Source organism: Rissa tridactyla, chromosome 2, assembly GCF_028500815.1.
Source record: "Rissa tridactyla isolate bRisTri1 chromosome 2, bRisTri1.patW.cur.20221130, whole genome shotgun sequence".
Taxonomy (NCBI): Eukaryota; Metazoa; Chordata; class Aves; order Charadriiformes; family Laridae; genus Rissa; species Rissa tridactyla.
The window spans coordinates 14,635,417-14,648,054 of record NC_071467.1 but is presented as its reverse complement, the minus strand read 5'-3'; the positions used below and the strand labels follow the sequence as shown (position 1 = coordinate 14,648,054).

The 12,638-nt window shown below is 41.5% G+C and overlaps 1 protein-coding gene across 1 annotated transcript in view; it reads right to left on the bottom strand.

The window, feature by feature from the left end:
• The window catches only part of SNTB1 (syntrophin beta 1), a 115,231-nt gene that overhangs the window by 48,884 nt on the left and 53,709 nt on the right, over positions 1 to 12,638 (bottom strand). Inside the window, exon 2 of the mRNA XM_054193318.1 lies at positions 7,467 to 7,683. Within this exon, the coding sequence (XP_054049293.1) occupies positions 7,467 to 7,683 (217 nt within the window). The remainder of the gene's footprint in view (positions 1 to 7,466; positions 7,684 to 12,638) is intronic.

Here is a 12,638-nt window from a genome sequence, read left to right as displayed (position 1 = left end):
AAGCAGTGGCTGAAAAAAACACTAAAATACAACACAAAAACACACCAGCATATCTTCTTTTTCTCCATTAACTCATTATTTAAATATTTTCACAGAAAAGAAAGACTTTGGTTAAAGGTTTTTTAATCAAAAATCCATCTGAAAGCATTCTGCCAGCCTTGGTTACTGCCACCTCCACACCACACACATCCTTCCTTGCCACCCACTCACTGTGACACATTTTATTCCTGTCAGGTCACATTTGGTCCCGTTCACACATAGACACACACACATACATAAAGTTTTATTTGCACTCACATATCTGCATGCATGCACAGACACTTTTTTTGAGCAACGCATGCAGGAGCTTTGCCCATTCCCATTCGATTTGTGCTGGAGATGGGAAGAACGCCAGGAGCTCACCTGTCCACCCCAGAAGGATGGGGAGGGGAGAAAGCCCTATGTCATTACGTCAGGGGAAAGGATGCAACTTGTTTTTCAAGAAAGTGAGACATGACTAATCCCAGATTCACCAGATTGAAGGTCAGTCACAATATGCCGTAACTATCCAGTTCTTCACTGGTATCTCAAATACCCTTCAGCAAAAGTCAGCAGTTTCCACTGTGTCGCCAAATCCTGGCACATTTCCCCAGCAATTCACTTCTCAAACTGTCACCCAGAGACTACAGCAGGTCCTTAGGACATTAGAAAGTTATTTTAACATGATTTAACAGAAAAAAAATTAAGCCTGAAGTAAATAAAATAAGTAAACATCCAAAGTTCAACCTAGTTTGTTGATGTGTTTGTGTAAATGAATACCCTTGAGGTTGCTCTGCAGAAAATGGCCTGTGGGTTGTTTGGTGAGGGCTTTTTCTTCCAAAAAGCTTAGCTGGTGATTTGACTCAAGAGAGACCAAAACACTCCTCTTTACAGAAGGAACAGTCCTACAGAGGTGTCTTCCAAGAAGGCTGAGAAGAATCTGAAGCTAGGACATAAGTTCACATGACCCAGACTGATGACCTGTTTGTCTGGTGGAGATTTTCACAAATGATTGAAAAGAAGTATTCCTAATAATGAAAAAAAACAAAATAAAAAAGCCACCATTTCTGCCTAGAGGCTTCAGAGCTCCAGTTCCTACAGGGTTCGAAAACTTCCCCTTAGCAAGACAGATGATAGCAGCTTCCAAAATGCATCAGCGATTGCAGAGCTGACTGAAAAGCAGATGATGTAGATAATAGAGGACTACCAGACAGCTCAGCCTGAACCAATTATTAATTCTAGCAGTTAACCATTTGCCCCAAAAGAGAAGAAATGCAATCTTACAAGTCTCTTCTCTGACAAGCCCAGAATGCATTGACCCTAGCTACCAAGGAGGGTCCCACAGCCATGCAGCTCTTAGAGAGGACATGTTAATGTGTCAAGGAGGAGGTCTTCCCCATTGCTTGGCCATTTATCCATCCCATCACTCCACTCCTCTCCCTCTTCTGCCCACACTCCAACTTCTTCCTTCTCCTACCCTCAGGATATTGAAGGGAACGACGTAAATGCCTTTTTAGCTAAATCACCTAACTTCTCTCATCTTGAAAAGAGAGAACAGTAGATAAATCTCAAGTGCCGCCTACTTATTCATCCCTTCCAGTAAAGAGCAGATTTTGGGGGCAGATTAGCAGTTACAGTACCATAAACAAACAAGAACACGACAAGAAACATCCAACTTTACACAAAAGGAGGATTTGGATCCATAACAGTAAAATAGTTGAGAGCTACAGTTAAAACCCACATTTGCCTTGATCTTAAATTCACTGCACTGTGTGGGCAAGGATGTAAAGCCTTCAGAGTGGTAGAACATCCTTCTATAACAGACCGTGCACACTGCGATAGCCTAGCACAACAGGGTGGTTTAAGGGTGAGGGGAGAGTCAACCAGATTTTCACCCTGATTATCATAGTTTTTGTTCTTTTCAGGATTTGAATTACATCCTTTCAAGTTGCTTTACTTTAATGTTGGGATTGTTGATTTCTTCCCTCGTTTAACAGTAATCTAAACAGATAATAAACACAGCCCACCAGGAAAAAAAACAAACCAGTAACAAAAATTCTTGATACAAATCAGAACTTTGACTTTTACAGGTTCAATGACTTCTTCAAAGGACTTATTGATGTTCAAATAGCAAAACATGTCTGTACCAATAATGATAATTAAGTGCTATGTGCCTTTCATCCAAGGATCTCAAGCTGTATCTCACAACAACACTGCGAATTAAGTACGATCTCTCCATTTCACAGAGATTTTGTCTACAGCCAGAGAGCAGCTCAATAACAGCACGAGGAGCAAGGCAGAAATTCCTTGGGGGGGTGTGGAGAGGGATTTTTAGTACTGGTAATGCGCCCATTATAGTATCTTTGCCTTTGTTCTATGCCCCATGCATGCCTACGTTCTTTCTCTGTCTTTTGCCCATATACAACATATGGTAACAGACCTAAGCTTCCCAAACCAGAGGCCAGTCCTGATAAATCTGTACTGTCCATTCGGAAGGGAAGATTTCCGCCTCCCCAGGAAGGCCCGCAGAACTGCTGATGTCCACCCAGGGCTGACACAGCTCCAGCGTGCTGCAGTGGTGCCAGCACAGTGATGGAAATGGTCCATCACCTTCTTAGTCCTGGGTCTAGGGCTCAGCCTTCGCCCAGTACCTTACCCCATCCATACCAGTGTTGTAGGCTAAACCCAGTGTTATCAAACTACCTCTTAAGAGGCAAAAAGCAAGACAAATGGCACGTACACTCCACGAGAGCAGCCGTAATTCATTCTCGGTACCATGGTCACCCTCCACAGCAGTGCCCTGCCCTCTGTGAGCCCCACACCAGGTACGTGACTCAGGGGATCTGCTCCCTTGTCAGTGGGGAAAAACCCCAGGCTGCAAAGCTGCACAACTAAACCATGCTGCTCTTCAAGGAGAATCCAGCCTTTGCTTTGCATACCAGTGGCTGCTTGTGCCTGGCAACATCAAAGCATGGTCCTGTTTACCAAGCAGGAAACGGGCAGGGTGGAGGCATGAGCCAGCCCACGCTTTCATGAACAAGACGTCCAGACTCTTCTGCGCTGCCTAATACTTGCCTCCCTGCCCTGTCAGTCGCCGTTAAATTACACCACCATGAGCTTGAAGAGGTGCAGGAGCTAAATGTCTATGAATAGGACAGAATTAGGATAGGATACGACAGGATAGGATAGGATAGGATAGGATAGGATAGGATAGGATAGGATAGGATAGGATAGGATAGGATAGGATAAGGCAGGACAGGATTATTTCAGCTGGAAGGGACTACAATGATCACCTAGTCCAACCGCCTGACCACTTCAGGGCTGACAAAAGTTAAAGCACGTTGTGAAGAGCATTGTCCAAATGCCTCTTAAACACTGACAGGCTTGGGGCATTAACCACCTCTCTAGGAAGCCTGTTCCAGTGTCTGACCACCCTCTGGGTAAAGATATGCTTCCTAACATCAAGTCTGAACGCGTCAAGTCTTGTAGTCCTTCTAAAGAAAAACAGTTGTGCTTTGGATCAACAGTGAAACGGGGAGTGCTGACAGGTTCCAAACTACACACGGTCATCTTTCATAGAGTTTTAATGAAAAGGCACGGAGTTTCTACTAGCACTCCAGACATCACATATATAAAAAATCAATCGGCCTCACAGCTGAAAATGCATCAGAAAAACATTCAAGAAGTCCATTTTTGGACAGTGCTGTCCTGTATTAGTGTCACAGCACCCTGACTTCTAAAGACACTTGTCTTTTTATTTCATCTTCACACTCTTCTGCTAACTTCTTATGTTTGTTATCAGCATTCATGGCTCAAGTTTTTTGGCACGAGGATTGGTTTTTACTGTGTTGTATTAAATCCGGTTGAAACTCAGTTTTTATTTTCAAGAAGTTTCAACTTTTCTTTTTATGACTTACTGTAACCAATTGAAGACATATGGATTCATCAGATTTTGTTAGACATTTAAGATTTTGAAATTTCATTTTAGAATCACACAGGGACATTTCATGCTTACATAACTTCTCCATCAATGTTACATGAATTACAGCACAAAATGCTAAGTCTCACTGACCCCGCTACTGTGCATTACTGATGTGTTATTATAGAATGCAAGAAAAACATTTAAAAAGGAATGTGTGCAAAAGGAATCAATTTGGGGAGCAACAGCTTTGCAATAAATATTGCAAATTCTTCTTTCAGTGAATCAGTACTTCCCAATGCAAAAAAAAAAAAAAATCATGAAAGTAATGAAGCTGATTAAGTCTGTAGCTGCAGACGCATGGCAGGATCAGGCCCACAATTCCCGGGTTTGTCTGAATGAAGTTCAAGCAGGATTTTAGGGTGATTTCAAAAACGGATAAGAAAACATTTTCAGGCAGCACAGCATGGCCTCATTCCTACCAGGAATGTCATGTGTCCTGTGCTGTGTACAGAAGTACCTTTGTATCATGTCCCAAGACTTTAAAAGTAACAACAGAACAAATTTTACCTCAGAGACCTATTTCCCTTTTTTCTTTCTCCTATTCCTTAATATTATCACCAGAAATCGATTAAAAGCTTTTTATAGTGCAGTAAGATTTATTGTTTATTGGTATTACTAGCTGTGACCATTCCCACATGTACCTGCACTGGGAGGGGATGCTCCTCTGTGAGGTCTGACATCGACCTTTAGTGCTGCCACCAAGAAGGACACTTATCCGTGAAAATGCAGGCAAACAACAGATTTAAGTAGTAATTATTTTAACCCAGTTTCTTCCAGCCTAAAATATAACAATGGCCCCTGTGTCTAGAGGAGAATGACATAGATGCCACTAAGATGCTCTCCATCTTTTCTCCTGTTGCCATGCTTGTACTATTAAAAAAAAAGTCCTACACACTAAGTTTGGCATTGGTTTGTATTAACCTTGGTATCTTACAGCTTTTTTAATTAGGTATCAGGGAAGACAACTCCATACCTCCTTCAGAGTGAACCCACGGGCAGGTCAGGTGAAAGAGACATCTGAGAAATCACTGGATTTAAAAGCACCAGACTTCACCCCTGCTCTGAAATAAGAGGCTCACCAAACTGAGAGTAGACACAGATGTAGCAATCTCTTAACTGGGGCCAGTCTTCAAGGAGAAGCAGAAATCCTGTGGCTACCAGCTCTAGTGGGAAAACCAGATATGTAACTTCCGCTGTGCCTGTTAAACCTACATGTCACCCCAGCTTTCTAAGAATTGGAGATGTTTCAGTGCCAATAAGCAGGTATTTCCTCCTGGGTCTTTTAACACAGGTGTCTGCTCACGCTGAACATTGAACCACTTCAGCCTGGTCCCACAACGCTGCTGTGACATGATCTCCAGTCTGCACTGGAGAAACATCCGCACTGGAAACTTCATGCTTGGTCTTAGACAAAAATTAGCTCAGCTATAGCCCAAAGGAGCCCTTTTATGGCCAGGATATGCTTTGGCATCCTGCCAGCAGCACTCTTCTAAAGCCATCCAGCAAAGTGACACCATCAGTTATACGATCTATGTGTGTCAGGTCACTGGGTTGTAAAACAGAAGTGTCATAAGCATGTAAGGACTTGGTTTGGGCTCTTCCGTGAACGAAGATCAAATTATTTCGTGGAAGCTGATTACTGTCTTGGGATATATTCCAGTGGGAAAGGGTCACTGCGTTGTAATAGCAATACTGGGAAATCAGTTCCAGTATTCAGAATTGTTAAAAACCCCTGAAATAGGTAAAGATGTGAATCGATGGGATGCTACTGTCACACTGCAAATAGCATGAGGGTGAGGTACTGTGTGCTTGGATGGAAAAATCCCACTTAGACTGTACACTGCACTGTGTTGGACTACAGTAAAAATCAGAAGTCACTCTTTCCACAGGAAATGACAGCAACACAAAATGAAAACCATGATAATAAGCAACACGACTCTCCCACGCATTAATTCCTAGTAACACCTAAGAACACACACATTTGTAGCACGCTTCGAAAAAGTCAGCTCCATCAGAGAAGTATCACGAGCAATGAGTGTGTGTCCCTCTGAGTCGGTCCTCCTGGCCTTCAAACAAAACGGAAGACCGGGAGAGGGACAGTAGCTGAGAACTACACTACAGTCAAAAAAAAAAACAAACCACAATGGGAAAAATGGTGAAAGAATGAAGCCAACATGTGTAAAGCATCGTTACATTGTTCTGATTCAAACAATGTTTGACCTGCATGGATATTTTCAAAATACTCTCCATGGCAGAGAGAACGACAAACTCTCAAGCTGGTGCCAGAGCTGTCAAACCTCAACATCCTAAACCATACAGATAGACGTGGAAAAAGAAAAGCGGCTGATATCAAGAAACATCTTGATTTAAACTTGAGAAGGGACTGCTAAAGTAATTGCTGTTTTACAATCACACTTCTGCAGTAGTCAGTTATCACTGACTATGGTGGTAACCACTTGGTGAGACGAAGAGCAGAAGCAAGGTCAAGCAATACTAAATAATAAAGCGGGGGCAGGGGAGGGGCAGAGAACCCTTAAAAGAAGGTCAGACAAATATAAAAAAAAAACAAATAAGGAAAATTACACAGATACTGATAAAGTTTCTGAATTGCAGAGCAAGAGATTACAGGGGAACCCATCCTACCTAAACCCCCTTCTGCTCTCCCCTCTTCTCCTTATCCTTCTCTGCAAATTAAAATGTAACTTTTATTTAAGCCTATACGTAAGTGCTGAGAATCAAAGGGATTACACCCAGCTTCTGGGCAAGGCAGCACACTGCAGAAAAACAATACGGCCATTATTTGGATGGAAGAATCAGTCTGACTTGACTGGTCCGTTTTTTATTAGCAGCTGTTAGAGCAGGGATCAGAGAGTGTGCTGGTGTGGTGCAGCTGTTCCACATATGTTATAAATAAGGGCTATTAAAAGCTCATTCTATTTTTAACGTTATGAAAAAATTCAAGAAGTCACAGAAATTCCCCATTAATGCCTTGTAAGTGGAACTCGTCTCCTAGTCTCGACTTTAGTGTCCAGAACTGAATGGACAAAACAGGCCATACTTAAAATAATATTAATTTAAAAAGAAAAGAAGAGAAAATGCAATTTAGTGGAATTAGATTAAGCCAGCCTGGAAGACGTAACCAATTAGTGTCTACAGCATCTTTTCCTTCAAAAACTGACACTAAATCAGGATGAAAACAAACTCTTGCAATTCTAATTCTAATAAAAATGTTGGATTACCACACTGAAGAGTTTCTCTACTACAACCCAAAAGCTGAACCCAGCACCATACGGCTCAGACACCACCACCCGCCTTTCCCAAACCGGTCCTTGCTTGCCCCTCGCTGGGTTGCTGTGTGTGGTCAGAGCCCATCACCAGCTCCTCCTCACCTACCCCAATGCTGAAAAGATCAACAACAGTCCAAGGCGATGGCAAAATTCCAGTCCTGGTCAAATCCTTTGCTCACCTGTTTTCGGGGTCCGACACTGTCATGTTGCGTGTCACGTAGCACATCTTGAGTGGTATTGTCTTCTTGTCTCTGTGGATGGAGAGCGAAAGCTGCGACAGGGGGTCAGCAGAGGCACAACCCAAGCGGGGAGACTCGGGGGGAGGCGTCTCCCACCCAATTTCTGAAACAGGAGAGCCTTTCTTCACATAGGGGGTTGCTTCTCTCATGTATTTCACTATAGAAAAAAAAAAAAAGAAAAAGAAAAAGGAACGTAATAAATAAATGGATATTTGGTAGTTGCATCCCATGTGATTTCTTTGAACTGCTACCAGCCCTCAGCGCTGTTTATTATTTCTACTCATCCAGCATCACAGCACTGGAAGCTGTGCAAATACCGAAGATGGAGATCTGACTGCTGCCCATCTCAGTAGGGTGCAATGAGTAAAACAAGGGAAAAGAACAGAATAGGTGAAATAAGAACATATAGCTAGTGTAAGGCCAGGAGAGCCACAGAACTTCTATTTGACAGGCTGTAAGTCCTCATGCAGCAATTCCTTTGTACAGAAGCCGCAAGCTGGCTGAGGTACACGGAAGTCTTTAGGAAAGACATTCAACCAAGTGACAGTGAATCTATTATTCCCCTATCTAAAATGTTCCAGCGATACTCCAAGTGCTACAGCCTCACATCTTGCTTCTGGTTCACGCTTGTCAGTGTCCTGTCACTGATCTTGACAGCTATTTCTGCTTGCTGGGAAGCAGTTTTATCTGATCTACTTGTACATACACATATGGAGTAAACAAAACGCAGTTCACCTCTTAGCCTTCTCTTGGGGAAATAAAATTGAGTTCAAGGGTTTTGTGAGAGTGGAGGTGTCAGATTAGATCTCTTCTCATCCTCTTCCAACACTTTTTTCCAGTATCGATAGGAAAAGTGAATGTAGGATTCCCAAATGATCTTACTTGAATGCAAAAATCAATACCTCTTTTACACTCATACTTTATATTCCCCTCTTTATGCAGGCAAATATTGCAACATTTTCCCTGGGAAAAACAGATCAAGATCACTTTTGCTTTTGCTTTTGATGTGCTTGGCAAACCTGCCAGCCACTGTCTCCTTCTCCTTCACAAACCCGATGAAGCCCAACTTAGTAAAGACCTCACATTTAAGCACCCTGGTTAAATGTATATATCCAGTGTACACAGCTGTGGCTGCCTGACTGGCCAGTGCCACTTGATTGTACCCATGACTCAAACAGCGACCACACGAACCGAAAGGGCAGGAGCACTGTGAACTTATTTAGGGAAGTTATTAAAATGCTGTGAGAGATGATTTCAAGGAAGTGGTGCAGATCATGTTAGCTCAGCTGAAGAAGCTGGGAATGACCGAGGAACAAAAAGATGGGTAAACTGCAAAAGGGCATTGTGGTGAAGGAGGTTAAATTAGGGAAAGCAGTTTTTAAGTTCAAAGTGAAAGCAAGGGAAGTATTCAGCGGCATGGAGAAGAAAACGGTGTTTCTGACAAAACTACAGATAAGGTGAGTAATTTCAGCAGCACTTTTTCAAGGCACTTCACAGCTTTACCGAGAGATGCCTGTACAGAACTAGAGTCCAGGCTCTGTGAGCATCTATTGCCATCTTTTCTCTAAAACACCTTAGTGCACAGCTTGCTGTTGCTCTCTCTCTCTCCTTTTTAAAAAATTTTTTAACTTCAATTATAAGGACTTCTGTGTTCAGGTATTTTACAGGATATCCATCTGTCAGAAGGATAATTTGTGATTTATCAGAAATGCTGTCCTACCCAACACCCATACTTTCTTTGCCCCGTACTATTCTGAGTAGTTTTTGAAATTAATTTCTTCCCTGCTCAGGGAAGCGCTGGCACAGGATTCTACCAGGCTTACAGAAACTATTTAAGGCAAAAGGTGTTGAGATTGATTTTTTTGATCTTTTTGTAGACAACTACCTAGAGTCCATTATCTAAAAACCTAACTCTCAACACCAGTGCTCATCCTTGGTTACTCCATAAATTACCTGAGTTTCAAAGATGCTGAAAATAAGCAGTTCCAGTCAGTGTCATAGAGATACTGGTTTTAGCAGTAGGTGTCTCAGTTTGGATGTACTCATAGTCTTTGGGAACAGAGAGACTAAACACCTACAGACGTGGTGAATCTATTCCTCTTTACACTGAACGAATATGACTTTGTCATTAGCTTAGATGGGAGGAACAGATGAAGCTGTAAAAATCATGTTTGACTGCAAACAAAATTTTGTTCCCTTTAAAATTAGATATTATCAATTAATCTGTTGAAAAAAGTAATCCAGCCAGCTTTTGAGCTCTGTTACAGCGGCATGCCAGCAAATGTGATGCTAAATAAAGGCCCAGGTCTCAATAACGTAGCTATTTCCTCTGGTCTATTTTCATCCTCTTTCAGCTGCAGCTATATGGATTAGACCTGAGCATCTTTTCATTAAGGAAAGGAGAGAGGGGCAGGGAGAGGAAGGAAGCTAAAGTGAAAAATTTGGCTCTAAACCTAAGCAAGAACACAGAATGTGAATTTAATTCCCCAGAGATGGGTGCAGAAGAAAAGAGCTGTCCCTTCCATGTGCCAAGAAGCCAAGTTTCCATGCGACGCGCTGGTGAGTTTGTGGCTGGCAGCTGCACTGTTTCAGAAACTCCTGTGAAAGAGGAAGCAGGAGCAGGAGGAGAGAGCAGAAACACAACGCTCTTTCCACAAATTGAGTCTCAAACACAGCAAAAGCCAAGAAAACTACCTTGAGGAAAAATGTCCTGTGAAAACTCCTGCCAACTCCTGAACTCACAGGCATCTAGTTCCTACTAACTCTCAAAATGAGACAGACGCTCAGCCCCAGAGACTTACATGAATAAATGCCCATCAATATACTGGTAAATTGCTCGACACCATCTTCCTACAAAACTCTACAGGATGATTAAAATATAAAGTGAATAGCTTTTCTGGTAAAAAAAAAAAAAAAAAAAAAGGACTTTAGTAGTTTTCTAAAAGTTAATTCCTACTTCCCACTAAATACAAGCACAGCTTTCTAGATTCACGCTGAAATCTGCTGGGTTTTACAAATCAGACTTTACGGCTCCTGCATATTCAAATGTGCTTCATATTTTAAAAGCCCCCAAATGTATACATATAAATGCACAAATGGAATATTGGAGTGGAACAGGTGGCAGAACTTGATCCATTTATATATTTTTTTGTATTATTTAAATTTCAGAGCCAATGTTTTCCATTTGCCCCATCAACATCCATAATTACGTGTCTACAACCAAAGTCTAGTTTATGAATTTAGCTGAAATAAGGCACATGCTGCTCAGATGATTCATAAGTTTTATCAGCAATTATTTCCTATTTAGCTCTAAACTCAGGATGCAAATACTGCAGAACACTCTGTTTTATATCGATGCACCAGTAACCCTACTACACACGCGGCAATTTATGGTGACCCCCCCACATGTCTACATTTTGCAGTCTGTCCATTAACCAGTTCTTAATCCACCTAGTAAAAAACAAGTTGATACCAGTATGTGTAACAGGCATACTCCTATTCCACACTGCACTATCTGAGAATCTTGAATGCAGCAACGTTAATGTATAACTGAAGTTATACAATTTACCTCCATCATCAAGTTTTAAAACAAGAAACAATATGATACAGACTATTGGACATTAAAGTAATAACGTGGATAATATTCTGTTTTCAGACCATTACACTCAAGCACTAGATTTCCCTTTGGATACAGCGCAAATCCAGCTATTGAAAGAGACTACAGAGATCACTGTTTTTATATATTGCCAAAGAAACCACCTAATGGATTAACCCCCTCGCCCCAAATTTAATAACATTAAATAAGGCACGCCATTATATAACTTTGAATTATGTATAACTATTCTATAGGCATGTATATATATGCCTTCAGAATACATACGTATCTGTAGTATATACACAAATACTAAATATATATTTATATAATAATGCTACATTCTTTAAGCCCACCAGGATGTACTTTGCAAACACAAAAACCAACATGCAGGGACTGAGAAAAAATTCTAATGGTTTCGTTATTATAACTCAATTTACTGATAAACTGTAATTTCAGTCGAGAGTTGTCTAAACCCATCCATTTGATGCTATAGCTCAACCTCAGAGATCCTTATATTCAGTACTAATTACTGATCCATGCCCTTTTGGTGCACGACTAATTAGAAACCGCGGTCAAGCAATTAAAATTGCAATCTCCGGAGCACCCCTCCCCACAAAGAGGAGAGGAAGGGAAGTGGCAATCAAATGAATTAATCCACTGATACACACTGAAATACTTTGCATTTATTTTTTGATCTGTAAGACAGGCAATGTAGCTTCCAAAAAAGCACTTCATTTATAGGCACTGCTGCCAAGTCCCAAGTCTCCACAATTAATCCTTTGTTACTGTTCACAGATGACTTTGTTTTTTGTGGGGGGAAAGAAGCAGGCTTTTAATGAGAGAAATACTACAGACCAATTTGGTCAGGTCCTTGGCCAGACGCAGTTCTGAGGAACTGGGACTCCTCTGACACATTCAGACTGTTTCCTAGGAGTGAAGACAAAGACCACTGAAGAGAAGCCAGCACTCCCGAGCAAAGCTCTTTCGTTACTATAGGAATGAGGACAGGATGTGTAGGTTTACAATATGAAAGCAAAAGGAACAACATGCCCAAATCTGCTCGAAAAATATGATGAAGGAATTCCCCTTTGCAGGGGAAAAGCACAATCTCCTCTTTATGCATTCGTTCTCTCCCAAGCAAGTACTCAGAGACAACTACCAAACCTAAGTAGAAAATATCACCCAGAAACCTCCTGAGGGCTATTTTCAAAGGATGCACTAATGTTATTGATACCTATACCCAAAAAAGATTTTTGAAAAGGTTTTTGAAATCCATCTTCATCTGCTCTGCTTTCTGCGAGTGTGAAAGATGGCCCAGAGAAGAGGAGCTAGGCAAGTCCTCCACCACACTTAAGATGTTTTAAGACTGCGTGTTGGGATCAACCTTTGGAGTCACTCAAGCCCACAAATTGAACATGATGAGATCAATTGCTTTTATCAGCTTATTGAGTATGAACGGGCTGTTTGACTCATCTGTGCGGGCAGCACGGCATACAAAAACTCTTCTTGCAAATATG